Source organism: Pan troglodytes, chromosome 15 (assembly GCF_028858775.2).
Source record: "Pan troglodytes isolate AG18354 chromosome 15, NHGRI_mPanTro3-v2.0_pri, whole genome shotgun sequence".
In the NCBI taxonomy this organism is placed as follows: domain Eukaryota; kingdom Metazoa; phylum Chordata; class Mammalia; order Primates; family Hominidae; genus Pan; species Pan troglodytes.
Genome location: NC_072413.2, coordinates 308,513 through 336,110, shown reverse-complemented (window position 1 = coordinate 336,110; position 27,598 = coordinate 308,513). Strand labels below are relative to the sequence as shown.

Genomic DNA, 27,598 nt, shown 5'->3' with positions numbered 1-27,598 from the left:
CAGACCCTCTTAGCAGTGTTCTGGAGTCCTACGTGATGAACAAACTTTCAGACCACAGCAGGAGTGTTCTGGAATCCTATGTGAGGGTCAAACATTCAGACCACAGCAGGAGTGTTCTGGAATCCTATGTGAGGGTCAAACATTCAGACCCCAGCAGTAGTGTTCCGGAATCCTATGTGAGGGCAAACATTCAGACCCATCTGGCAGTGTTCTGGAATCCTATGTGAGGGACAAATATTCAGACCACAGCAGGAGTGCTCTGGAATCCTATGTGAGGGACAAACATTCAGAACCTCGTAGCAGTGTCCTGAAATCTTATGTGAGGGAGAGACATTTAGACCCTCGCAGCAGTGTTCTGGTATCCCATGTGAGGGACAAACATTCAGACCCTCCCAGCCATGTTCTGGAATTCTATGTGAGGGAAAGACATTCAAACCCCAGCAGCAGTGTTCTGGAATCTGATTTGAGGGGCAGACATTCAGACCCCAGCAGCAGTGTTCCGGAATGCTATGTGAAGGACAAACATTCAGACCACGGGAGCAGTGTTCTAGAATCCTATGTGAAGGACAAACATTAAGACTCTCGTAGCAGTGTCCTGGAATCATATGTGAGGAACAACCATTCAGACACCAGCAGAAGTGTTCTGGAATCCTAGGTGTGGGAAAAACATTCAGAACCTAGTAGCAGTGTTCGGGAATCCTATGTGAGGGACAAACATTCAGACCACAGCAGCAGTGTTATGGAATCCTATATGATGGACCAAAATTCAGACCCTTGCAACAGTGTTCTGGAATACTAGGTGAGGGAAAAATATTCACACCCTCGTAGCAGTGTTCTGGAATTCTATGTGACTGACAAACATTCAGACTCCAGCAGCAGTGTTCTGTAATCCTATGTGAGTGACAAACATTCAGACCCCAAGAGCAGTGTTCTGAAATCCTATGTTAAGGGAAACATTGAGACCCCAGCATGAATGTTCTGGAATCCTAGGTGAGGGACAAACATTCAGACCACGGCAGGAGTATTCTGGAATCCTATGTGAGGAACAAACATTCAGAACACAGCAGGAGTGTTCTGGAATCCTATATGAGGGATAAGCATTCAGACCCTTGTAGCAGTGTTCTGGAATCCTATGTGAGGGAGAAGCATTCAGAGCACAGCAGGAGTGCTCTGGAATCCTCTGTTAGGGACAAACATTCAGAACCTCGTAACATTGTTCGGGAAACCTATGTGAGGGACAGACATTTAGACCCTCGCAGCAGTGTTCTGGAATCCCATGTGAGGGTCAAACATTCAGATCCTCACAGCAGTGTTCTGGAATTCTATGTGAGTGACAAACTTTCAGACTCCAGCAGCAGTGTTCTGTATTCCTATGTGAAGGACAAACATTCAGAATCCAGGAGCAGTGTTTTGAAATCATATGTTAAGGGCAAACATACAGACCCTAGCATCAATGTTCTAGAATCATATGTGAGGGACAGACATTCAGACCCTCGCAGCAGTGTTCTGGAATCCTAGATGGAGGACAAACATTCAGACCCCAGGAGCAGGCTTCTGGAATCCTATGTGGGGGACAAACTTTCAGACAATGGCAGCAGTGTTCTGGAATCCTATGTGAGGGACAAACACTCAGAGCCTTGTAGCAGTGTTCTGGAATCCTATGTGAGTGAGAGTGCCTGGAGCCTACCCAACCTGACGCCCCCAAAGCCCTCACAGGGTCTGACCTCCCAGCATGCACCTGCCTCTCCCTGAACCCCAACTGCCCACCCTGCCTATTCCCTGGCCTCCTTCATCCTGTGCAGCCCATAGACTGTGACCATCTCTGCAGCCACTCTGGCCCTTCCTTTACCTTTGTCCTGTCAGAATCTCTGAGCAGGATCTCCCAGGTCCATCCAAACACGTACTTTGTCCACTTTTGACTAGGCCCTTGGGCATCACTGGGCTATCCCAGCTGTCCACAGGGCCTTCAATAATGCACATTGCACCTGGCTTATCCAAGCAGTGCTCAGCAGCCCACATTGACCAGGTCCCTGCTGACCAGACCCCACACATCAGGTCCTCCCTGATGACACCCTCACTGATTAGACCCTCATGACCAGGCCCCACTAACAAGACCCCCACTGCCAGGCACACAATGACAAGGACTCCACTGACCAGGACCTTACTGACAAGGCCTCACTGACAAGGCCTCATGGACCAAGTCCTTACTGACAAGTCCTCACTGACTAGGTCATTATTGACAAGGCCTCACTGATCAGGTTCCACTGATCATGACCTCATTCCCTTGCCCCCAAGATGAGGCCCACTGACCAGGCCTCCAGGGAACAGGTTGACACTAATCAGGCCCCTAATAACCAGGCCTAAGGTCACCAGATGCCCCTGACTGGGACCCTAGTGAGTAGACCCCACTGAACTGGCACCAAATGCTGAGATCCCCGCTGACCAGGTCACCCTGTAGACCAGTGCTACAAAAGTCACCACTGACCAAGTCCTCTCTGACCAGGACACTACAGATTAGGTCCCGCTGACAAGGCTGCCCTGACCAGGGCCCCACTGACAAGGGCCTCACTGATGAGGACACGCCCACCAGGGTCTGCTGACTAGGTCCCATGTGCCCAGTCCTCCACTGAATAGCACCCCTTGACCTGGTCACCAGTGCCCCAGCCCATGCTGACCAGGCCAGCACTAAGCCCCAGCTGACCAGGTCTCCACTGATCAAGCCCCACAGCCCAGGTTTGCACTGACCAGACACCAAACAACTGGCAGCCAATAGGTCCCCACTCACCAAAACCCCCACTACTAGACCCCACTAATGAGACCCTCTCTAAGCAGACCCCTGCTGACCACGATCCCACTAAATAGTCCTCACTGACCTAGGTCCACTGACCAGGCCCACACTGATCAGGCCCCTCCTAACCACACCGGAAATCCAAGCAGCAATGACATGTTTCATATGCCAGAAGTTGGAACAAGACAGAGAGAGGAAAGAGGTTCCACAGCCTTTTAAACTACTAGATCTCATGAGAACTCACTCACTCTCAGGAGGATGGCATTAAGGGCTTGGTGCTTTGCCATTTGTGAAGGATCCACTCCAACCCCTTTATGATTAAAGCTTTTTCCACCTAGGCCCCGACTCTAACATTAGGGAGTGTACTTTCACATGAGTTTTGGAAGGGGCATAGAGAAAAACCGTATTATTCTGTCCCTGACCCCACGAATCTCATGTCCTTCTCACATTGCAAAATACAGTCATGCCTTGCCAGCAGTCTCCCAAAGTCTTAACTCATTTCAGCATTAACTCAAAATTACAAAGTCCAAAGTCTCATCTGGGTCAAGGCTACATTCTCTTTTGCCTACGAGTCTCTGAAATAAAAGGCAAGTTCACTGCGTCTAAGGTACAGTGATGGTACAGGCATCGTGTAAGCTTTCCATATCCAAAAGGGAGACATTTTCCAGAAACCTTATTTTTATCTGAGGCCCCCTCAGCCTGGCCTTCACTGTCCATGTTTTTGTCAGCATTCTTGTCACAGCCATTTAACCAGTCTCTAAGATGGTCCAAAAATGTTCTCATCTGTCTGTCTTCTTTGGAGCCCTCCAAACCCTTTCAACCTCTACCCATTACCCAGTTCCGAAGTTGCTTCCACATTTTCAGGTATCTTTATAGCAATGCTCCAGTCCTCATTTGCCATTTTTGGTAAGGTTTATTTTGAAAAAGAGGTTTAATTGGCTCATGGTTCTGCAGAGTGGAAAGGAAGCTTAGTGCTTCTGCTTCTGGGGGGCCTCAGAAATCTTTCAATCATTGTGCAAGGTAATGAAAGAGTGAATTGTCTCATATGGCAAGAGGAAATCACGGAGAGTAGGGAGTGACATAGAGTTTTCAGTGGCCAGATCTCACGAGAATTCACTCATGATTGTGAGGACAGTACCAAGGGGATAGTGCTGAACCACTCATGAGAAATTTGCCTTCATGATTCAATCACCTTATACCAGGATCCACCTCCAACATTAGGAAGCATAACTCAACATGAGATTTGGTGGGGACACATATTCGAATTGCCTCATCAGTCTTTGAGTATAAAGACATCCATAGCAGGCTTTATCCAGCCAGCTTCTTTGGGATTCTTTATAGGGTTTCAGGTCTATAGCATATCCACTAAAATATTCCTACTTCAAAAGGCAATAAAGTAAGTGGTATTATCATTCTTCAAAAAGTTATAATGGTAGTGTAGGCATTCATAGTATGATTTAGTTCATTTGCTACTGTTTCTATTCTATCATCATATTAACACTTTCCTACACAATTCTATATTCATCTGGGTTTCAGTTGAGCACAAAGTCATCCTTGTACTACCACCGATAGCTGGCACTAGCTCTTTGATACTGTTATCATTCTGCTGTAGAAAGTACCCGTGAACAGGAAAAAGTCCACAATAGAATAGCTAGTCATTCAACACTATCAAATTTTAGGTGACTTTTTGAAAAAATAGTATCTCTTGTTGCAAGAAATGGTCCATCTGTGATTTCAAGTCTCTCGCTTGAGTGAATTGGATGGAAGTGGTGAATTTCAGCCAAAGTGGCCAAAGAAATCCTGTTCCTGTGATAATGACGCCATCAGCCTCTGCACCTCTGTCTTCCCTTCTGCCACATGTTGCCTGTTCTCCGTGACTTTGGTAAGAGCTTCCTTGTGTATGAGGATGATGTCCAGGATGTTGGTCTGGTGTCCCTGAGACAGCACTAACAGGTCCATGGCTGGGTCCACGTCCTTCCTGGACTCATTGGCAAGGAGCTTACTGATGTTCTTGAAGGCATCTCTGGTGAAGTGGATGGCCTAGTCAAGTTCCAAGGCCTGGCTGAGGCTGAAGAAAAACTGGCCACCTTCTGATGCTCTTTCTAAAAGCCTGTCACTGTCATCTGCTTGCTTGTCAACTCATTGGCTGTGAGGATGAGCTGAGTGGCCTGTGTCCATCTTCTTGGGGAAGCATTTGAAGCCATCAGTCTTGCTCTCCCACCCCTAAAGGTTGATGGTCACCACCTGGGGGTGTGCTGAGGGTCAGAAAGAAGCCAGCACTCACTATCTCATCCTTCTCAGCCTTCCTCTTGCACTCTGTCCAGGCTGTCTCTTCAGTGTTGGTCGGGTATGTCAGAAAGCGATGGAAGATGTGGCACTGGGCCCACACCCAGAAGCTGGCCATGTGGTTGGCTCATCCACCAGAATGGATGCTCTGGGTGCTCTTTAAGCCAGCTTGGCCTTGCCTGGCATGCACAGGCCCCAGGTTCCGACATGTTGCTCCGAGTGAGCTTGTCCTGCCTTGGGCCAAATTCTCTCAGGCCAGGGCCACAAAAGGCTGAGTCCCACGGGTGGTAATCCTGGCTGCTTTCTGCACTTCCACATAAAGACCTCCTGAAGATGGCCTGTGATCTACCTCTTTGCAACCAAGAAGCCCACAGTGCCATATGAACCCTTAGGCATGGACTGGAGCCCCTGAGGAAGCACACACCCTGCTCCTGAGCCTGCTGCCCATTTTCTCTGTGTGGCTCCATTTGTGTCACAGTTGTTGCACAGACTTGTGCATGCCAGGCAAGGCCAAGCTGGCTCAAAAAGAAACCGGCCACCTCTGCAAGGTTTTGCCAGGAGCCGGTGGACCGGCCACAAACCTCACTTGCTGCCGGTCAGGTTACATCAGTTCTTCTACCCTAGAGGTAGGGCCCCAGTGCCATATGCTTTTCCTCAGGCCTCTGCTCTATCAGTCATCAGGTGGCAACCACTCAGGCTGTGGGAACCTGGCCATCCCTCCTTCCTTGAGTAGCTGAGGATGCTGGCTTGTCTGCCTGCTACAGGTGCAGCCTTGCAGATGTGGCTAGTTGCTCTGAGCCAGCTTGGCCTTGCCTGGCATGCATAGGCCCCAGGTACTGACACTCTGCTCCGAGTCAGCTTGTCCTGCCTTGGGTCAAATTCTAAGTCTGGCCAGGGCCACAGAAGGCCCAGTCCCCTGGGTGCTAATCTTGGCTGCTTTCTGCACTTGATCATAAAGTCCTCCTCAAGAAAGCCTGTGGTCTGCCTGTTGGCGACCAAGAAACCTACAGTGTCATACGAGCCCTGAGGCATGGACTGGAGCCACAAAGGCAGTGCACGGCCCGTTCCTGAGCCTGCTGATCATTTCCTCTATATGGCTCCATTTGTAGCACACTTGTTGCAGCGAGGCTTGTGTATGCCAGGCAAGGCCAAGCTGGCTCAAAGAGCAAGCAGCCACCTCTGCAAGGGTGTGCCAGGAGCAAATGGACCAGCTGCCAACCTCACTCACTGCCAGATGTGGTACATCAGTTCTTCTACCCTAAAGGTGGGGCCAAGAGGCAGACCACAGGCCGTCTTGAGGAGGACTTTATGTTCAAGTGCAGAAAGCAGGCAGGATTACCACCCTGGGGACTCACCCTTCTGTGGCCCACAGTGCCATATGAGCCCTGAGGCATGGACTGGTGCCATCTGCTTTATACAAAAATTAACTTAAGATGGATTAAAGAGTTAAATATGCCACCTGCTTTTCCTCAGGGCTCTGCTCCATCAGCCATCAGGAGGCAGCCACTCAGGCTGTGGAAACCTGGCCATCCTGGCTTCCTTCTGTGGGTGAGGTTGGTGGCTGGTCCACCTGCTCCAGGCACACCCTTGCAGAGGTGGCTGCTTGCTCTTTGAGCCAGCTTGGCCTTGCCTCGCATGCACAGGCCCCACCTACTGACACACTGCTCTGAGTGAGCTTGTCCTGCCTTGGGCTAAATTCTCTCAGGCCAGGGCCACAGAAGGCCGAGTCCCCTGGGTGGTAATCCTGGCTGCTTTCTGCACTTGTACATAAAGTCTTCCTCAAGACGGCCTGTGGTCTGCCTCTTGGCAACAAAGAAGACTGCAGTGCCATAGGAGCCCTGAGGCATGCACTGGATCCCCAAAGGCAGTGCACACCCTGCTCCTGAGCCTCCTGCTCCTTTCCTATATATGGCTCCATTTGTAGCACCGTTGTTACACCGAGGCTTGTGCATGCCAGGCAAGCCCAAGCTGGCTCAAAGAGCAACCAGCCACCTCTGCAAGGGTGTGCCAGGAACAGGTGGGCCAATCACCAACCTCACATGCTGCCAGTCACAATACATCAGTTCTTCTGCCCTAGAGTTAGGGCCCCAGTGCCATCTGCTTTTCCTCAGGACTCTGCTCCATCAGCCATCAGGTGGCAGCTACTCATGCTGTTGGAACCTGGCCATCTGGGCTTCCTTGAGTGGGTGAGGTTGCTGGCTTGTCCGCCTGCTTAAAGGTACTATGAGGATAGAACACTGAAATAATAATAATGCATTTTTCAAACAAATTAATTCCTCAATTTTCAAACAAATTGAAGACAAAGGAAACTCATGATTCAAATGAATACATATGGCTCATTTTATTCAATATTTATGCTTACAGAATATATGCAAATAAGACATTCCCATGATTAATATTAGTATTTAAGACTGATAAACTTTTGAGTGGGCAGTTAAAGCTTATCTTGTACTATTTTCTAACTTCAGATATGCTTTTGTTTGAAAGTTGGGTGACAAAGTTTCAAAGAGATTAAGTCCCAATATTCCTATTTTAAATCTCTCAGCTTGTGCAGGCAGGGCAGGTAAATATGAAGTTTTTAAGGATAGAAGGATCCTGAGAGATAGCAGAATATGTCTGCTACATAACAGGTACTCAGGTTATGTTTGATGAATAAATGGAATGAAAGAATGGATAAATACAGTTGGGGAGTTCAATATTTTTAAATAAACTCCTATAAAGCAATATTTTTGCAATAGTAATATTTATATGTTATTTTTATTTAAGAATACAATTAAAATGAAATGATTAATCTATCATTGTTTGCATAAATTGAATGAGTACATAAGCAAAACATATGTACATAATAAAATATATAGATAATAAAATCTGGAAACAGATAAAAATATTCCCTTTTTACTTCTGAAGAGGCTAAAAGTTCAAAGATGATAACAATACACTCAATAATGATAAAAATAGAAAGTGAGAAATTATTTTTAATATTGTAAGATTCATATTCCTGTCTTCCCAAGGATTATTCCTTTATTAATAAACTTTACTAGAAGTTTTGTACATGCTCACTGCAGCAATCACAGATAAGAAAAAGGAAAAGAACTTTACTTAAAATACAAATGCTCAGAAATTACAAATTTTATATTTTGTACATATTTTTGATAAAACAAGACCATAGTATGTTTGTATGTATAACTTAATTGATTTTTTTCTCACTAGCTATAACAAAATACATCTTCGCACATCAATATACTTCTGTATCTATTGCCACCTTCAGTGGTCACATATTATTCCATCCTGTGGATGCAACTGAAATTTATTCATAGGATCCATTCTTTGGGTTCTTTTTAAAATAAGTGCTGTGAAAAATAAAGTGCATGTATCTTTATTTCCTAAGGATGTTTTAGTATAATGGAATTGATGGGTAAAGGGCATACATATTTTTTAAATGTAGTACTTACCACCAAATTGTCTATTTGAAAAGTAATCAGCAACTTAAACTTTAAGCAGGAGTATAAAACATCCTCACAAATATTGTGGATAGAAAACTGTTTCATTCCTCTTTTAATTTAAATTCTTATACCAGAAATGCGAAGGACTTTTTCCTATGTACACAAGTAACTTGCAGATCTGGAAAAAAGTACTTTGCCCAATTTTATAGTGTTTGATGATTTGATTTGAAAGAATTCCCTGTCAAATGAAAATGTACTTTTCATCTAATGTGTATATATATCTGATATATATGACATATTATATCTGGTATATATGTATACGTATCAGTAATATATATATATATATATATATATCTTATGATATATAATAAACAACATAGGCTGGGCGCGGTGGCTCACACCTGTAATCCCAGCACTTTGGGAGGCGGAGGCGGGCAGATCACTTGAGGTCAGGAGTTCGAGACGAGAGTGGCCAACGTGGTGAAACCCCCTCTCTACTAAATATACAAAAGTTAGCCAGGCACACTGGCACCTGCCTGTAATCCCAGCTACTTGGGAGGCTGAGGTAGGAGAATTGCTTGAACCCAGCAGGCAGAGGTTGCAGTGAGCCAAGATTTTGCCATTGGACACCAGCCTGGGCAAAGAAGCGAGACTCCGACTCAAAAAAAAAAAAAAAAAGAATATAATGAATTCCCTATAAAATAAAAACATACTTTTCATCTGAAAAAATATATATATAGTATAGTAAATATTTTTCAAGTAAGCTCTCTTATCTGAGAACTTTTCACCTACTGAAATAACTCACGGTATTTTTGATAGGAGAATGAGTTCTCTCATTAGGCACCTCCTATAATGTACATAAACCATGTTTTAAACGTTTATGTTAAAAATAACAACACTGTGTATGCTTAACTTTGTGAATTAAATCACTCAAATTCTCCAACTGCTCCAGCCAGGGAATTATGAGGGATGGAAAACAGCTGAGGGTCCGTTTGGCTCCGCCACTCTGAGGGTGCCCGGAGCCCTGAAAGGCCCCGTCCCAGGGGCTGCGGGGAAGCCGGGCCTGGGGACCCCCTCCCACCCCAGGCTGAGCCCCCGCTACCTGTGCTGCTTGTCCAGGGCGTCCAGGTCTCCGCTCCTGCGCGCCAGGCAGCGCTCCACCCCCGCGGCGTCGCCCTTGACAGCTGCCCTGTGGATCTTCTGCAGTTCGGAGTCCCGGATTCGGTATCCGGAACCCGTGTAGACATGTTCTATGGAGCCCTGGGCTGTCTGGCCCCTGTGGCTCCCGAAGCCGAATAACTTTATAGTGGTGACTTCTCAGGACCCCAACCTCTGGCTCTTGAGCGGGGGCAGCTCCCCGTCACTTTTCACCACCCCCCTCCCCCGACCCCGGCCGACCTCCCTGTCACCTTTTCACCAACCCCCTCCCCCGACCCCGCCGACCCAGCCCCAAATCCCCTATCCAACCCCAAATCCCTGATCCAGCCCCAAATCCGCGATTCAACCCCCAATCCGCGATCCCAAATCTGTGATCTACTCCACAGTCCGTGATCCAGCCGGGTCCACCACAGCCTTCAGCAGCGACACTCGCAGCCTCCGACCTCTCAGGCCGAGTGAGCCTCGCAAAGCCGTTGGGCGCGCGCCTGCACTGCGGTTGCTGCCCGGCTCCCGGAAGCCGCTCCCTGGCGGTGCGCGCCGGCAGGTGGGGCTGCAGCTCTGGGCGGGCGCCGATGGGCTCGCAGGTCCTCTTGGGATCGCCCGGGCGGCCCCAGGATCGCAGGAGCACCGCCAGCCCAGCCTGAGAAGGAGAGCCTGTCTGGCCTTGCAGCCCGCCCCGCTCCTCCTCGGAAGGGAGATAAGGTGCTGGCAAGTGGACTCCGCGGCCACCTGGGTGGCTTCGCAGATGGCCCGGCTTCAGGCTGAGGCTCTGGCCCTGGAGTCTGTGTGGCTAGGGTCAGGTAGCTGGAGAGGCATGGAGGGAGAGTCAGGGGCTGCTCCTTCCCCCACCAGCCCTCACTGCTGCTAGTGCCCCACGCACGGTTTGCAGCTGCACATCTGGCACTGGCGTGGGATGCCGGAACTTCCCTTGGATGGCCTCAGGGTCGCAGAGCACACAGCCCACCTGGCCTCAAGTTCCGCTCCTCTTGGGCATCTCTCTGGATCCTGGGCCCTGGCGCTGGTCACTCTGTATCCACACGGATGAAACTGAGCGGCTGCTGGCGGAGCCCGTCGCCTGATTTTGCCGCCTGGGGGTCTGGCCTCAGGATCCACGCTACTGGGGGGCGGGCCTGGTCTGGGGTGTCCAGTCACTTACTGCCGGTGCACCACGTCTAGACTGCAGCTGCAGCTCCGATGCCGGCGTGAGCTGGCGGGCCTGGTACCTGATGTCCTCAGGGTCAAGTGCATCACCTGCCCACTTGAGGGGTTGGTGTGACTTGGCCTCCTCCAAGAACTCAGGGGCTGCCGGGGCTGGCTCCTCGTGGTAACTGGGATGGTATTGAGCAGCAGGTTTTCACCCTGGTGCCACTGCTGTGCGGACTGCCTGACTTGGGCGCCCAGGCACCGGCCTCAGGGTCCGCGTGGCAGGTCTGCGTGCGGGTAGGGTGAGTGGCACGGAGGGTCAGGGGTTGCTCCGTCATCTCTGCCTGTGTGCAACTTGCAGTTTTGCAGTTTTCTGCAGCAGCTGAGGCGCTGGCACGGGAAGGTGGAGCTCCCCTGGATGGCGTCAGGTTTGCAGGCACAGAGCACAGCCCACCAGGCCTGAGGGTCCGCTCAGGGGCCATGGTGGTTGAGTGCTCCATGGAAACCGGGATGGGGTGAACGGCCAGTTCCCGTCCTTTGGCCGCCTGGCCAACTGCCAGACTTAGCCGCTGCTGCCCAGACCTCTGTCTCTAGGGTTGCCGCTAGTTGGGTAGAAGTGGGGGTCGGGGTGGGGCATGGAGCGTCACCGGTTGCCAGGCCAGCACTGTCTTTGCAACATATTCAGATGGCGGCGGGCAGCTCGGGCACCGGCATGGGCTGGCGGGCTCCCCTGGAAGGCCTTCAGATCACTGACAGCATTGTCCCAGGGCTTCCTTGGCCTGTGCCAGGTGAGCAAGGTAGGGGGGAGCTTCCAAGGCTTCTATCCCAACTCTACCTATTTCTAGCTATTTTCTCTTGAGTTATTTTGCGTCTCAGTTTTATTTGCAAAAATAGTATATGCAAAATACATTGAGTGAATGTACATCAGGCATATAGAAGATCTGGCAGAAACACGTTTTCTCATGCCCTTTTCCAGTCAGTATTTGAACACAGAGGCTTCCATGGTTTTGATTCTTTCCACAAAAGGATAGTTTTGTCTGTTTTCACCATTTACGTAAGTGAAACTATAAATTATATAATTTTTATGTTCATTCACTAAACATGCTTGTGACACATCATTTTGCTCCTATTGATTATTCATTAATTTTATTTTGTAATACTCAATATTATGACTATACCACAGGTTTGAGGCCTTTGCTTGTTTTGTTTATAATCCATTCCACTATCGATAGACACAAAAGCAGTTTCTGATTTGAGGCTATCATGAATAAACCTGCTACGAACAAATCAGATATACACGTTTTTCTGTAATAATATTTTCACTTTTCTTGAGTTTAAGTACGTAAGAGTGGATTTTCTGGGTTATAAAATAAGTATATATTTGGCATTGTATGAAATGGGGAGACATTTTCCTAAGCGGTTGTGCCATCTTAAACTACAATGAAAATGTTTGAGAGAATCAGTTCCACTTTCTAACCAACACTTGATGCTGTCAGTTGTTTTAGTGTTATCCATTCTTATGGGATATAACTGCTGAGTAGCTGCCTGCCTTCCCAATAACATAGAAAATTGAGGGCCCAGAGGACAGTTTTATTTTCATATTTGACATCTTCTTTTATTTTTTATAGAAGGGTGATTTGGGTAGTAAAATTGTCTTTCAATTTTCTAGGTTGTCTCTGAATCTTACTGGGGTTCCTTGTCCTAAACCACATTCAGAAATTTTCACGACCAACTTCTTTTTATCTTAGTCATACCAGGCCAATGAGGGACTGCATTCCTGAGACTTTTTAAGTACTTTTTGTTTGTATGATGGTCTAATAATCATAGCCTTAAAACTTTCTGGCTGGACATGGTGGCTCATGGCTGTAATCCCAGCACTTCGAGAGGCCGAGGCAGGTGGATCACCTGAGGTCAGGAGTTCGAGACTAGCCTGACCAACGTGGAGAAACCCCAACTCTACTAAAAATGAAAAATTAGCTGCACATTGTGGCACATGCCTGTAATCCCTGCTACTTGGGAGGCAGGAGCTACTTGGGCTGAGGCAGGAGAATCGCTTGAACCCACGAAGTGGGGGTTGTAGTTAGCCGAGATCACACCATTGCACTCCAGCCTGGGCAACAAGAGTGAAATTCTGTCTCAAAAAAAAAAAAGAAAGAAAGAAAGAAAGAAAAAAAGAATCTCAGACTTCTGGGAGACACTGAATTTGTGAATGTGCACAGCATGTGTACAGCATGTCACAATAACTTTTTTTTTTTTGAGACCAAGTCTCACTCTGCTGCCCAAGCTGGAGTGCAGTGGCCCTTCTCAGCTCACTGCAACTTCTGTCTCCTGAATTCAAGCAATTCTCCTGTCTTGGCCTCCCGAGTAGTTGGGATTACAGGTGCTGCAACCATGCCTGGCTAATTTTTGTATGTTTAGTAGAGACAGAGTTTCACATATTGGCCAGGCTGGTCTCGAACTCTTCACCTCAGATGATCCACCTGCCTCAGCCAATGGGTGGATTGTTAACTCGAAATACGCACCATTGAATACTGAGGAAAATGTATAGCCATCATCACCAGCAGCTGAGATGCCAGTTGAGATACCAGAAATGCCCCAGCATGTAACTCCTCTTTTAATTCACACACACACACACACACACACACACACACACACACACACACACACTCATGGTAACCAGTTCAGGATGGACACAGAAACAGTCACAGTCTTTTTTGGGAGCACACTCCCCTGTGACACTTAGATCCTAATGCTGACTCCAATTCCCTCCCGGGACCTCCTCTCTCCTTGCAGCATGCTGGGCTTTCCCTTAGAAAACCCCATATCATTTCCTTCAATGGAACATCAATCAGCTTCACCCACAGATGTCTCTGTCCATAGCAAAAGTTTTTATTACCTTAAAATATAGATTTTTACCTTAACTAGCCAAGACTTAGGACCCTTTTTCCAAGCTCTTGTAGATGAAGTAATAAATGCAAATATTAGAGACGTGTATATGTGTATAAATATATGGAGAAAAGATGTTGCCTAGGTGTACAAATTAGCTTTAACAAAACTCTTGATTTAAATTATTTAATTGTGAGAAGGGCGATTCTAACTCAACACACCAACGAAATAAAAGCCTTATCCCTCTGCTCCACCAAAATATCCCATTTAGAGCCTGCGTGTGTGTGTACACACACGTGTGCACTCATCCCCACCTGACCGTATCAAATTATTATTTAAACTAGATTTTTTACTTTGTTGCATAGTAGTAATGGTTTCTGGAATGAAAAAAAAAACAGGAGAATAAAACTGTTTAAATGTATCTCCGGGTGAACGCTGTGGCCACTGCACGGACCCCGCTGATGGCGTCTCAGGAAGAGGTTCTGGCGGGTCCTCCGCCTGAGGCCGCGCCCCTGGGACCTGTCCCCCGTCCACGTGAACGCGGAGCGCAGCATTCACCATCCCCTCCCTGAAACAGCGGTCCCCGAGGTGCTCCACAGGCAGGGCCGAGCTGGGCGACGGGGAGCCCAGACCCTGCACGGGTCGCCCTGAGCGGCGGGGACGCAGGAAGAGCTCACCGGCTCCACCAGCCCCTACCCCAGATGCGGGACCCGGGACCAGAGAGGGCCTGGAGCCCCCGCCCCATGGCTGCCAGGAGGCGGACACGGGCAGCTCCTGGGGGGCTACCGCCCCGAGGCCGTTACGCCAGAACTTGAGCGATCTGGGAAGGGGCAGCGCCCCGCCCTTGAAGAGGAACCTGTGTCCTAGAGGCAGCAGCCTGGGATCTCCTCCTCCGAGGACACCGCAGAGGCGAGTGACTCTGGCGGCGCAGCGCTGGCTTTCCCGTCCGCGGAGGAGGAGAGCTGCGGGGCTGGATGAGCTGGACCAGGGAGGACGGCTGGCTGCTTTCGGCCTCCGATGGGGAGTGGACAGCTTAGGGGGTTGTCCCCGTGCCAGCCGGCCTGCTGGCCACTCTGGGCTTCATCACAGCCTCACCTGCCTGCACAGGCACCTAGCACTGCAGGCTGGAGCTTCTGGCCATGCTGGTCAACTTCCCCAACGAGCCTCTGCTGCCTGGGAACAGCAAGGCCAGAGCTACACCGCCCTGCACTTGGCAGCCATGTACCTTGGAGATGGTGAAGCTGCTAGTGGGGACATAGGACGCCAATGTGGACATCAGGGACTACATTGGGAAAAGGGCCTCCCAGCATGTGAGTCAGAGCATCACAGAAGAGATTGAGACCCTGATGGGAGTCCTGGACAAGGACGATGGGGAGAGCACCGCCAGCAGCGGGGATGGGTACTGGAAGATTTAAAAGCTGCCCCCTCCATCTCACCACCTACAAACTGTCACATGTCCTGGAAGATGGGGGGACCCTCTCCACCATCACCACTTGGCTGAAGATGGTCCAGAGGTGAAGCCAAGGATTCCAGGGTGCACAGCCTCAGGCAGGACTAATGGACTTAAAAAACACAGGCTCAACAAAATCCACTTCACAACCCAGATGGTTCACATCACACCCTCTTTCAGGGACCCAGAGCAGCCACTGGAAGAGGAGGAGTAGGAACGCTCTCTTAAAGTCCACTTATCCTATTCCTTCAAATTAAGCCCAAAGTCCAATGTATTTAGGTAAAAAATAATTTCTTTTAGAAAATGCCAAGGTTTGTCTTCTGAAATTTAATAACAGAAACAAAAAAACAACACTAGATGTAAAGAAGTGAGACCAGAAAAGACAAACTAAACTATCCTTACTAGGTTGGAATGGATGGGGTGGAGTTCCCATCGGGCTAGCATTCTGGGGAAAGTGTTTTTTTTTTTTTTTTTTTTTTTTTTTTTTGGCGGTGGGGGGAAGGAGTCTCGCTCTGTCGCCCAGGCTGGAATGCAGTGGCGCCATCTCCGCTCACTGCAAGCTCCGCCCTACGGGTTTATGCCATTCTCCAGCCCCAGCCTCCCAGTAGCTGGGACTACAGGCGTCCGCCACCACATACGGCTAATTTTTTTGTATTATTTTTAGTAGAGACGGGGTTTCACCGTGTTCTCCAGGATGGTCTCGATTCCTGACCTCGTGATCCGCCCACCTCGGCCTCCCAAAGTGCTGGGATTACAGGCGTGAGCCACTGCACCGGGCCGGATTTCTTTTTAAGAGATTCATCATACCTTGACCTGTGCCCCATTTCCCTCCTCCACCTGTCTGACCTGGCATTCCTATTTCGGGAGACCAGAAGTGGGGGGAAGAGAAGGGATGACTGTTTCTTTGCTTTCACCATTCCTGCATGCCATGCAAAGGAAGGAATACTGCGTTTTTAAATATCTGTTTTATTAAGTGGTTACTCTTTCAAGGACAAAAAAAATGCAAATTGTTACAAAACTGGTAGTATTTGTAAGTGCAAGTACTACATGCTGCCTTATTCTTTTACCAATTGCATTTGCATTTTAAGGTACTACTGGTACAGCCACGGTGGAGAACAGTTTGGATGTTCCTCTAAACACTGAAAATAGAGGTGCCACATGATCCAGCAATCCCACTGTTGGATATATACCCCCAAAATAAGAAATGAGCATATCGAAGAAATTATCTGCACTCCCATGTTGGTTGCACCACTGTTGACAATACCTAAGATTTGGAAGCAACCTAAGTGTCCATCAACAGATTAATGTATTAAAGAAAATGTGGTAGATACACACAGTGGAGTATTATTCAGCCCTAAAAAGAATGAGATTCAGTCATTTGCAACAACATGGAAGGAACTGGATATCATTATGTTAAGGGAAATAAGCCAAGCATGGAAAGGCAGACATTGCATGTTCTCACTTATTTGTGGGATCTAAAAATCAAAACAATTGAACCCATGGACATAGTAAGTACAAGGGGGCTGGGTGGGGGGAGACAGGGCACGGGTAATGGGTACAAAAATAGGGAGAAGGAATGAATAAGACATACTATTTGATAGCACAACAGGGGGACTCTAGTCAATAATTGTACATTTAAAAATAACTAAAAGAATCTAATTGGATTGTAACACAAAGGATACATGCTTAAAGGGATGGATACCCACTCTCCATGATGTGATTAGTTCATGCTGCATGCCTGTATCAAAACATCTCATGCACCCCATAAATATATGTGCCTATTATATACTCACAAAAATGCTTGAAAATAAAAATAAAGGAACTACTGAAGGTCAGGTCAGAGTGGAAATGCAAAAATACTAATTAGAGAATAATGTGAATACAACAGGAATCCTGTTGGTATTCTATTTATATTGTAAGCAGCAGTTCAATTGTTTTGTAAAAGCGATTCAATTTTAATCACTGAACTAAAGAAATGGGCAACGCTGACTTCCGTAATATAGGTTCTACCTAACCATCTCTAACACCGCTGTCAAGGAGGACCAGTGTTAAGGTACATTACTAACAACCACACAAATTTTTAAAAGAAAAGAACACTCTTAGCAGCCTATGGTACTTTGAAATGAAATATTGCCTCTCATTCTCATTTGTGTTGCCATTCTAAAAGTTTGAATTTGCTGAGGTTTATATTCTGGGTATTATATAACCATTGGTTCTGTTTTTCATAACCCTATTAAATGGTTGCTCAGAGCTGAATTACCTACAGAAACTTTCTGGTTTAATTAGCATAAATTGGTATAAATATTAGTGAGCCCATACTTCTGTGATATAATTAAACCAACTTAATGATTCTCACATAAGGTGTCAATTTATTTTACTAATGCATTCATAATCTATGCTTTGTAGCAACATTTTTCAAATGTTTAAAATGCTAAATCTTCTCAATTTTCCAATCTTTTCTTGAATCTATTAGATACCTATAGTGTATTTACTGAATAGCTGGGAAACAAATACACCTAGTTAGAAATGGCACTGCTTTATAAAAGGCACTAGAGAAAAGACGAGACTATTTCTATATTTAAATGCTGCTGGCAAGTGAATTCCTTTGTAAATAAATGAAAGATACCATTCATTAAAATGAAAGACTTGTTTTAAGTGTGATTCTTACATTTCATTCATTTATGATAGAGTAAATGGCTTTATAATTACTTTAAAATTTAACTCACTAGTACATTAAATCTGTTCATTGCAAGATTAGAATCAACTGTGAGGGGAACTAATTTAAACAAGCCCTTCCTTAGTCTTATTGAGTCTCATATTTGCTGAAAGTACCTACAGCTTGCAGGATAAGGGAGTTCATGGACCATAGGGTGAGTGAACCCATGCACAGATTGCAAACTGCCCAGAGCTACAACATTTAGGATTTTTAAACCTTTAATTTTCCAAGTCATAGAAATTTGTTACAGGTTCATCACCTCTTTGTCTAAATGGCAATTGAATTTCTTTAAAGATAGGTTAAAAAAGGCATAAAACTATGAATTATTATCCATTTATGTGCCTCTATTTTTGCTTTAGAATTATGGAAGTGGACCCTGTGAATTTGGGAAACAGTGTTATGTATACACATGGGTGAAAAACAGTCTAACATTGTGTAAATTAAAATACTTTTTTTGAAGTTGAAAAACATCCATTTGTTCTAAATCTATATATATTATGTGTATCTAGTACAGAATAAGCTGTAACTTCTCATTGAGTAATCTTAGGTTTTACAGATATGTAAAGCTGAAGCAAGTCTAAAGAGTAGACACTTCAGAACAGGAAGGTTCTGGTCAATGTTGAGAGTAGACACTTTCACTGAATGTTCTGGTGAAATGTGGGTAACTAATTGCTTGAAATCTATAATTTGCTATATAGTTAACTATTAAGTTAAAATGTCATTTACCATGCTTTTTACACTAAAAGCTTTAACTTTTCTGATAAAATAATATTTTAAATGTTCAATTATTACTTCTGAGGAAAGCTACTTCTAGCATTCTTTGTCATGATATGCTTGTGTGCAGTAAGCGGAGCATTTTCAGCCACTTACCTCTACATTCTTCTTGTTTTTCAGTTTCTGATTTAGATTATAAAAGGAAAATGATTAATTTAATTTGATACTCAGAGTTGTGTTTACCTTTAATGGACAAATATATGTCAGATACTTTGATGTTTATTGATATGACACCGTGTGGTTAAACAACGCAAGTATGTCCATGTGTTTCTTATAGGGTACACTTGAAACTAGTGGTGTTTATGCAGTTCACTTACGCAACTTGAAAATCTGGTACTATTGCATTCAGGACTGAAATCTTGGAGTTTAGGTGTCTTGTCTCTCATTTTGAAAATAAGTGAAAGTTGAGAATGTAAAATCTATAAAGTTCATTTTTTTAACTAGGAAAAAACACAAATTAATGACAGACAACAAATTATAAATCCAAAAAGCTCAGAGAACACCAAGCAGGATGAATATTTTAAAAATATACCTAGGAATATCATATTCAAACTGTAGAAAACCTGTAACAAAGATAAAAGATTAAAATAAGGCAGAGGAAGAAACACATTGTCTACAGAGAAACAGACATAAGAATTACATTGGACTTCTGTTTAGAATCCATGCAAGTAAGAAGTGTTGAAAAAATTAGAATACAGTGGGTATTTATTATCCAAGTATTCATTATCTAAAACTGCAAAGTAAAAATAATTGTAACAAGAACATATTCACTAGCAATCTGAGCACTCATGATATTAGTGTCTGTTCTGGAGAGAATTATGTCCCCCCAGAACTCCTAACCTGAAGCCCTATCTCCCAGTGTGAGTGTATTTGGAGAAGGAGCTTTTAAGAAGGTAAAGTTAAATAGGGGCAAAAGGGTAAGGCCCTAATCTGTTAGGACTGGGGTCATCATCCAAAAAGGAAGAGACACCAGAGATATCTCTCTCTCTCTCTCTTCTCTCTCTCTCTGCCTCCCTCCTTCTCTCTCCCTCCCTCTCTCCCTCTCTCTCTGCCTCTCCCCACATACATTTGTTAAATTGAGATTTTTTGTTAGAACATATATAGTGGCATTTTAATATAGTGTTACTCTACTTAAAACACACACACACACACACACACATACAATTTTGATAAGTTCTTTTTTGAGGATAAGGCCAGGCATGGTGGCTCACACCTGTAATCCAAGCACTTGGCAGGATTATCATCTGAGGTGGGTGGATCATCTGAGGTCAGGGGTTCAAGACCAGCCTGGCCAACATGGTGAAACCCGTCTCTATTAAAAATACAAAAAATTAGCTGGGCGTGGTGGTGGGCACCTGTAATTAATTCCAGTTACTCACAATGCTGAAACAGGAGAGTCCCTTGAACCCAGGAGGCAGAGGTTGTGGTGAGCCGAGATTGCACCATTGCACTCCAGCCTGGGCCACAAGAGCAAAACTCCGTCTCAAGAAAAATACAATAAAATAAAAATAAAAAAAACACAAAACTGGGATGTGTCCCTGTCTTTTAGGCAGATATACTTTACCATTACTAAAATTGAGCTTCAGAAACATTAAGCATGCTACACAAACTTAGCTGGAAATGAATACTGAAATGGAAGTTTGAATCCAAGATGATTTCTTTTCAATCCCATGCTAATGCCGTTAACTCCTATAGACCCTTCTCAGGGGCAGCCAGAGAGACACTAGCCCACTGATGGACGGACAGACGTGGGCAGGGTCCGTGTCACTAAACCACCCACCACTGCCACAGCTGCCTACAACAGACACATCAGATGACACTCCAGGCAAATAAATGATTTTCACTGAGGACTTACTGGTTTTAATAATAGGTCCTGGTGTAGAGAAGTCCCTCAACCTATTGTGCAATGAGTTTTGAGAAGCGGGTAAGCTGTATGTTTTGTGGTTTTGTTTCATAAATGCATCTACAGGAAGACCAATATTGACTGAATGAAGCTTTCATTTAAAGGGCTAAAATATGCTTTGTGTTCTTATATGCGGATACTACTTTAAACTTAATGACTATTTATTGTATCATAGCTTGTGATGTATTCTGCTCATGGCTTTTAAGGTAAATTGTGCCATGATCCACTGCCATTCTAATTGCTTTAACAAGTCATTACCACACTACTGTTACATCTAAATTATGCATACAGACAGGTAGACTTATTTTACATATGTGAACTAACTAGTTGTCAAAGCAAATGCAGATTGTATTCTGCAAGTAAAGTCTTTTTCTCTCTGAAATTTCTAGGGATGTTCTTTAAGTGAAATTCATATTCAAACTGAAGATTTTAGTTGCAAGAACTGAGTGCAGATTAAAGTCTTTTTGTGATTCAAACATAGTCAAGAGTACAACTGTGATATTTCATGGAAGTTATGCAATAAAATGTCTCTAACCTGCGAACAAATCTATCAAGCAGACGGCACAGTACTGAATTTGAAACCAGAAATACTGGGTTTTTATATAAATGCTTCATAGATTTGTTTTATGATAAAGGGCACATAACTCTACTAAACCTCACACCACCTCTTGAATAGGGACAATAAGTCCACATCAATGCTGATGCCTTAGCTATTATTAAACTCTTACAGTATGATGTAAAGTGAAAGTACAATGTAAGATCATTCCTAGGCCAACTTTGACCAGTTTTATATAGAAACATGTGCCAACTTTTCTGTTTGCAAGGATAATATCAAACCAAACACCAGAAAGTTATATCTTTGATGCAGTTTTTCAAAATCATACACATAATACACAAACCAAAGACAAATGATGAATATTATGTCAGAAAATATAAAGTCTTCCCCTTTCTTCTTTTGCCAAGAAAGTCCAATATTTTTACCATTTTTATGCACACAATCAACTTTATTCAAGCTGGAAGTTAATGTCTCATTGTTTTCATTGTTCTAAATAAACACCTTTTCCCTTGAGTATTGTTCTAAAAATTTTGAAGTTGTGTGAAAAATTTTGTTCTGATTTTTCACATTTGTGCTAATGATATGTGAAAAGGAATACAGATGGTATTTAATTATGAACAGGAAAAGATGTTAAATATCATTAGTCATTACAAATTTGCAAATTAAGACCACAATGACTAACACATATATATCAGAATAGCTAAAATAAAAATAAATCATCAAACGCTGGGAAGCATGAGTAAAAACTGGAGCTTTCACACATGACTGGTGGGAATGTAAAATCGTACAGCTATGCCAAAAAGGAGTATAGTAGTTTCTTGAGAAATTAAAGGAATCTGAGTCCCCAGGCCTGCAGTCTGGGCCAAGGTCACTGGCCCTGGATCAATCAGGATGGGGTTCAGGGGCCTTCCTGGGGCCATCCAGTGTCCAAGGTGCCCTTTGGTGGTCTCTTCTGCCCCTCAGCCCCTGAGCACGTCCCTCTCTCCCTCCAGTCCTCCCTGTCACGGGACATCTGTCACAGAGCCATGCCCTACCTCCTGCTTTCTGGAGATGCCAACTGCCTGGGGTGCTCTTAGCCCTGCCCTCCCCATCTCTGGGTCCTGACCAAGGTGCTCTAATGGACACCCCCGACCCAGGTCTCAGAGAGCTGCCAGCACCCTGGGTCCCTGAAGCTGAGATCCAGCAAGACACATGTGGCCTGAGAGTCCCACTCTCTGGCTGGCAGAACCCAGAGGTGGGAGCACACTGGAGTGTCCTTCAGGGTGTCTTCACCCCATGAGAGGGCTGGGGGCTTTGGGGGTTTGCAGCTGGCAGGAGTCAGGGCCCAGTCCCCTAACTCTGATGCGTCCTTGGTCAAATCCTGTGCCTCAGCCTGCAGGGCCTATTGCGGTCACCAGGTGAATGTGTTCCCTTAGTCTGGGAGCCCCAAGTAGGCAGCACCCCCTGCCAACGACTTCAGGGCACCTGGAAGTGGAGGCTGAGAGGTCTCCCACTTCGCAGAGCTGGGCTCTGGCCCAGAGGCCTTCTCCTTGGCTTAGGTGGTCTCTCGGGCTCCTGGGGCTGCAGATCAGGGACAGAAACAGGCAGCTCTGCTCTGCTATGCCTACAGAGAGGTGCCCAGTGAATGCAGGTTCCAGACAAAAGGTGGAGCCTGGCATCCTGCCCTGCGTGGGCTCCAGCCTGCTGCCATCTGGGGAAACTGAGTCATGGCGAGGCTCAAGGATGTTTCTCAGACCACACCAGTCCCTGAAGGTCCCCTGACCTCCCAATCTTGACGGACAGTGAGAAGAGGTTCCCAGGCCACCTGCAATAGGTTCTGGCTCGGCCTGGGTTGGGGTAAGTCTCCCGGCTGCTGTCCTCAAAGCCCCATCAGGAGGCTGTGTCAGACCAGGCACACCGTGGTGACAGCAGCATGGACTGAGGGTTCTGGCCATGGGAGAGGTCAGGACCAGGGGAGGTCAGGTCCAGGAGGAGGGCACTGGCCGGCAAATGGTGGTGCTGGAGAGACCTGGGCGGGGTGGTGGGAATGGCCCAGGAGGAGCCTCGGCTCCTTTGGCTGGAGTGAGGGTGCGGGCTGTGGTGGGAGAGGAGGTGAAGGTGGAAGGAACAGGGGCCCAGTGGCCTGTGCTGTAGGAAGGGCATGGACTTCCTAGCGAGGACTTTCTGGTGCGGGGTTCTCAGGGAAGAGGAGGCTGGAGGGGCTGGGGTCCCCATGAGTGCATGCGCCAGGCAGGCGGAGGGGAGGCCGAGTCAGGAGCCGCAGGCTTCTCACCGCCAGACCAAAGCCGCCCTCCGCTGGCTGCGTGGGGAATCGCGCCTAGGCTGGGGCTCCCCTGGCCCCAGGTGTGGGGGACGCCGATGTGTCCTGGGGCGCTTACTGCCCATCCAGCCTACACCAGGCAGCATAGCCCTGGGTGCCTTTCAGGGCAGCCTCCACAGCACAGGACCTGCCTCCGCCCTGTGGGGCAGATTTGGGCATCTGACTCTGGACACTTACCCAGAGGCTGAATTCAACTCCCCAGGGAAAAGCACACTCAGACTCCCTCCCTCCCCGCTGTGCCCAGCCTGAGGGGACCCTGGATGGGACTTGGGAGGAGAAGGCCAGAGGCCAGGGCATGGCTCTCAGGCACTAGGTCCAGGAGAAAAGGGAGTGGAGTCCCTGCAGGAACTGCCTCAGACTGCCCCTGAGGGGGCCTGGCCTGGGACCCTCCCTGTGCTACCAGGCTGCTGTTGGGGCCAGGAGGGCAGGGAGAGCAGCCACCTGTACGGCATCAAGTAACACTATCACTCAGCACACCCAACACCCACACAACAGCCACAGCCCTCTGCCCTGAGGGGGCAGGTGGGCAGAGCCTCCTCTGTCTTGTTCACCCTGAGCGCGGAGCTCCGCACAGGACAGGATCAGAGAGCAAACCAGGAACAAATGGATGAATCAACGAAGGGGCCAGGGCAGGAGGTCCCCACCCACACCCTGAACCCTAAGGGTGGGACACAGAGGCTGGAGATGGGCTGGCCCTGGGATCCTCTAAGTGACAGGAACCCTTGGCCACTGTTGATTGCCCTGAGGTGGGGCTGGGGCTGCCTGGCCCTTTAAGAGGGCAATTCTGCCCGCCGCCCTGAATGCCCCCTCCCCTAGCCACTGGAGAAGAGACCCCGTTTCTTGGCAACAGGAAGCTCTTGGTTTACTGTGTCACCCAAGCGACTGGGAGCCACGTCCTGCTCTGGGACTGAGCCCTTGGAGCTGCCCCGCTGACTGCACTGGGCTGACCGCAGCAAGCTGACCACACACACTCCTCACTCCCCTGGCCCTGGTGGGTGGCAGACACCATGGTGCACACGGATGTGCTCCTACCAGAGCCGGCCCCGCAGACAGTGCCGCCCTGCGAGCTGCCCTGCAAAGAGTACGATGTGGTCTGCAAAACGGGCGCCTACACGTCCTCCGGCCTGGCCACCGCCAGCTGGAGGTGGGGTTCCAGAACTGCTATGCTCGCTACCACCAGGCCTTCGCCGACTGCAACCAGTCGGAGCGGGAGCTGCAGGGGCACGAGAGCCAGCAGCTGGCCGCAGAGACCCAGGCGCTGGCGCAGCGGACGCAGCAAGTCTCCACGCGCAGTGTGGGCGAGCGACTGCAGGACATGCACAGCTGGAAGTCAGAGCTGCAGCGCGAGGTGGAGGCGCTGGCTGCGGAGACCGATCTGCTGCTGGCCCAGAAGCAACACCTGGAGCACGCCCTGGATGCCACGGAGGCGCCCTTCTCCATCACCACTGACAACCTGCAGTGCAGCCAGGGCCGCCAGCATGCCAACCTCATGCGCGACCATGTGGAGACAGAGCTGCTGAAGGTGTCAGCAGACTTGGGTGGCCAGGACTTGTGGGCGCAGAGAGGAGGAGCCCCCGGCAGTTCATGTGGACAAGCCACGTGGCTGCTGCAAGCACACGGGAGACCAGCCCTCTGTGCGTGAGACCCCTGAGTCCCGAAATCTGGCCCCTTAGTGACAGGAGGCAGTTTTGCCCCAGAAGGCCCCTGACTTCTAAGCAGCTGTTTCTCCTCTCCTCCTCCAATCCCTTTGAGTCCTGGCACAGTCATCCTGACCCTGGGCTCCCCAGAGATGCTCCCTGGTTGGGACAGTTGCTCCCGAGGTGGAAACCCAGGTCTGGGCCAGCACTGCGGGTGTGGACAGGTAGGGTGGGGTGGGCTGGGAGCCACTGCTCCCATTCATCCTATACAGAGCCAGGGACACGAAGATCTGCACCCACAGGTCCCCTTCTCCATGTCGCCTGTAACTCCCCAATCCAGCCCAGCTTGTCTATGGGGCAACCCCATAGGGTGAGAGAGTAACTCAGTCCTGGCCCTGATGCTGGCTCTGGAGAATTCCCTGAGCTCTCAGGGCCTGGGACCTCCGTGAGAACCACTACAGGCCTGTAGACATTTGTGAAAGATGTGGGGTGGGAGCAGCTGGTCTGCCATACCCCCAAGCTCAGGCAAGAAAACTTGAGTCCCTCCCTCCCCTCATGCTTTCCCTCCTCCCTCCCTTCCCCTTCTGCAGGCCCAACCCCCTGCACCCTCTCAGTGCCTCAAGAACTGCTGCAGCTCTCGCAAACCCTCTGCCCGCAACAAGGGCGCCTGCCAAGTGATGGAGACACTGACAGTGCTGGAAGAGGCAAACCCAGGGACAGAGGGGTGCAGGACTCGGGCCCTGGCACACAAGGAGGTAGCTGGTGGTCGAGGCAAAGACCCCAATCACATGGAAAAAAGGCTTGTTCCTACACACAGAAAATTAAACGGGCCAGGCAGTAAGAAGAAACACAGGGTCTTCCTCCTGTTCTTGGTGTGAGGATGGCCTTTCCCAACACAGAGCCCTGAGGGGCAGCCTGGGCGGGCATCTGGGCCCCCAGAGTTTGGGTCCTCAGGGGCTGTCCAGAGGCCAGGGGCAGGCCAACGTTCCTGGGTGCACTGAGTGAGCAGCAGTGATGACTCTTGAAGCCTGGGGCGTGGGAACTGCCACTGAGGGACCTTCCCAGCAGCCCATAGAAGGCCCTGGAGGAAAACACCCCACTTACAACGCACCAAGGAGAATGCCCAAAAGCCCAAGATAAACCCAGTGAGACAGCAGAACTTGCACAGTCAGAGCTCAGGCCCGGCATTCAACTCCTTCTGGTTGCTCAGGTGTTGACCAAGGCCTGCAGCAGCTGGGCCTCCTGGGATCCTCACCAAGGACAGGCTCAGGTGCTCAGGGCGTCTCCTCCCTCAGTAAGCTGAGCTCATCCGGAACATTCAGCAGCTGCTGAAGAGAGCCATAGTGCAAGCAGTGAGCCAGATCCGGTGGGTCGAGGGCTGCCCAAGGGATGACTCCTGACCCCACCCACGGCTGGTCTTGGGGCAAGGCATTGAACGACAGAACCCTGAAGCTCAGAGCCGGCAGGGGATGCCCCAGGTCACAGTGGGAGCACAGGGCTGGGTGGGGGAGGTTCCGGCCCAGCCTGAGTTTGAGTGGCCAAAGCCCAGTGCCACAACTGATCTGCAGCCTCCCAGCATGGGCGGCAGCCCTTGGTCACTGCTGAGCACGAGGACAGCCGGCCCAGAGCTCCCTCCTGAAGCGGGCATGAAGGCCTAGCCTGCAGCATGGAGGGTCCCCAGCGGGGCCCTCCCTGGCCACACACCAAAGCCCTGCCCCACCCCGCCCCAGACTGAACCGGGAGCACACGGAGATCTGCAAGATGGACTGGTCGGACAAGGTGGAGGCCTACAACCTCGACGAGACCTGCGGGCGCCACCACAGCCAGAGCACCGAGGTGCAGGCTCATCTGGCACTCCACCACCTTCCAAGAGAGGGGGGCCCCAGCTCTGCCCCCGCGCTTGCCCTGGCTGTGGTCTCGCCTCCCTCTGCCTGGGGGCCCCAGCGGCGCTGCTTCCCCTAGCCTGGCCCGGAGGCCCTCGCCCCCGAGGGCACTTGGGCAACTGTCTGCCCCTGGCATGAGTAAGCGAGCAAGACCTCCTCAAGTGCCCAGCGCGTGCACAGCCTGGTTGCCCGTAGACAGGACAGGGTGGGGTGGGGTCAGCCCCAGGCGCCGGCAGGATTGCATTTCCACCCAAGGCCAGCAGAGGGAGCGCGACCACCGCCCACTTGAGCATGGCAAACTCCTGGGTGCGAGAAGCGGACGTGGGCGCTGGGTACTAGGGAAGGGGGGCTGCGGGGGACGGAGGTGCTGCAGAGGGGGCCTCGGGGGCAGTGGTGCTGGGAATGGGGTTGCGGGGGCAGGAGGGGACTAAGTGCCCGGGGTGGGTAGGGTGTGGGAGGACTCAGGGGAGTTGTGGGAGGGGGGCACTCGGAGGCAGGGAGCTTGGGGGACTGGGCTTCGTGGGTCTGCACGGGGTGCATTGGAGTCCATGCAGTTCCTCCAGGAGCATGGGGCACAGACAGGGAATGGGGGCGTGGCAGGGCCCCCAGCCTTTGGCAGAGACTCCCCGACCCTCCCCTGGCTGTCTCCCACCCC

General features: G+C 48.8%; 2 protein-coding genes and 1 pseudogene across 2 annotated transcripts in view; all 3 read left to right on the top strand.

Annotated features, from left to right (window-relative positions):
* LOC129139011 (tektin-1-like) overlaps positions 1 to 27,598 on the top strand; it is a 61,400-nt gene that overhangs the window by 30,585 nt on the left and 3,217 nt on the right. The window lies entirely within an intron of this gene.
* LOC129139045 (tektin-4-like) lies at positions 771 to 27,267 on the top strand (annotated as a pseudogene).
* Positions 11,504 to 17,797, top strand: LOC129139008 (ankyrin repeat domain-containing protein SOWAHC-like). Its single transcript, XM_054677344.2, has 2 exons — positions 11,504 to 11,606; positions 14,241 to 17,797. Exons 1-2 carry the CDS (start codon positions 11,504 to 11,506, stop codon positions 15,041 to 15,043), a joined length of 906 nt encoding a protein of 301 aa, XP_054533319.1. The 3' UTR covers positions 15,044 to 17,797.

Bases quoted from the DNA above. Each gene is read 5' to 3' on its own strand.
- LOC129139008 (XM_054677344.2), top strand. From the start codon at position 11,504: ATGGCGGCGGGCAGCTCGGGCACCGGCATGGGCTGGCGGGCTCCCCTG. The intron at 11,607-14,240 runs GTGAGCAAGGTA...CCCCGTCCACGT, and splicing joins GCTTCCTTGGCCTGTGCCAG to GAACGCGGAGCGCAGCATTC.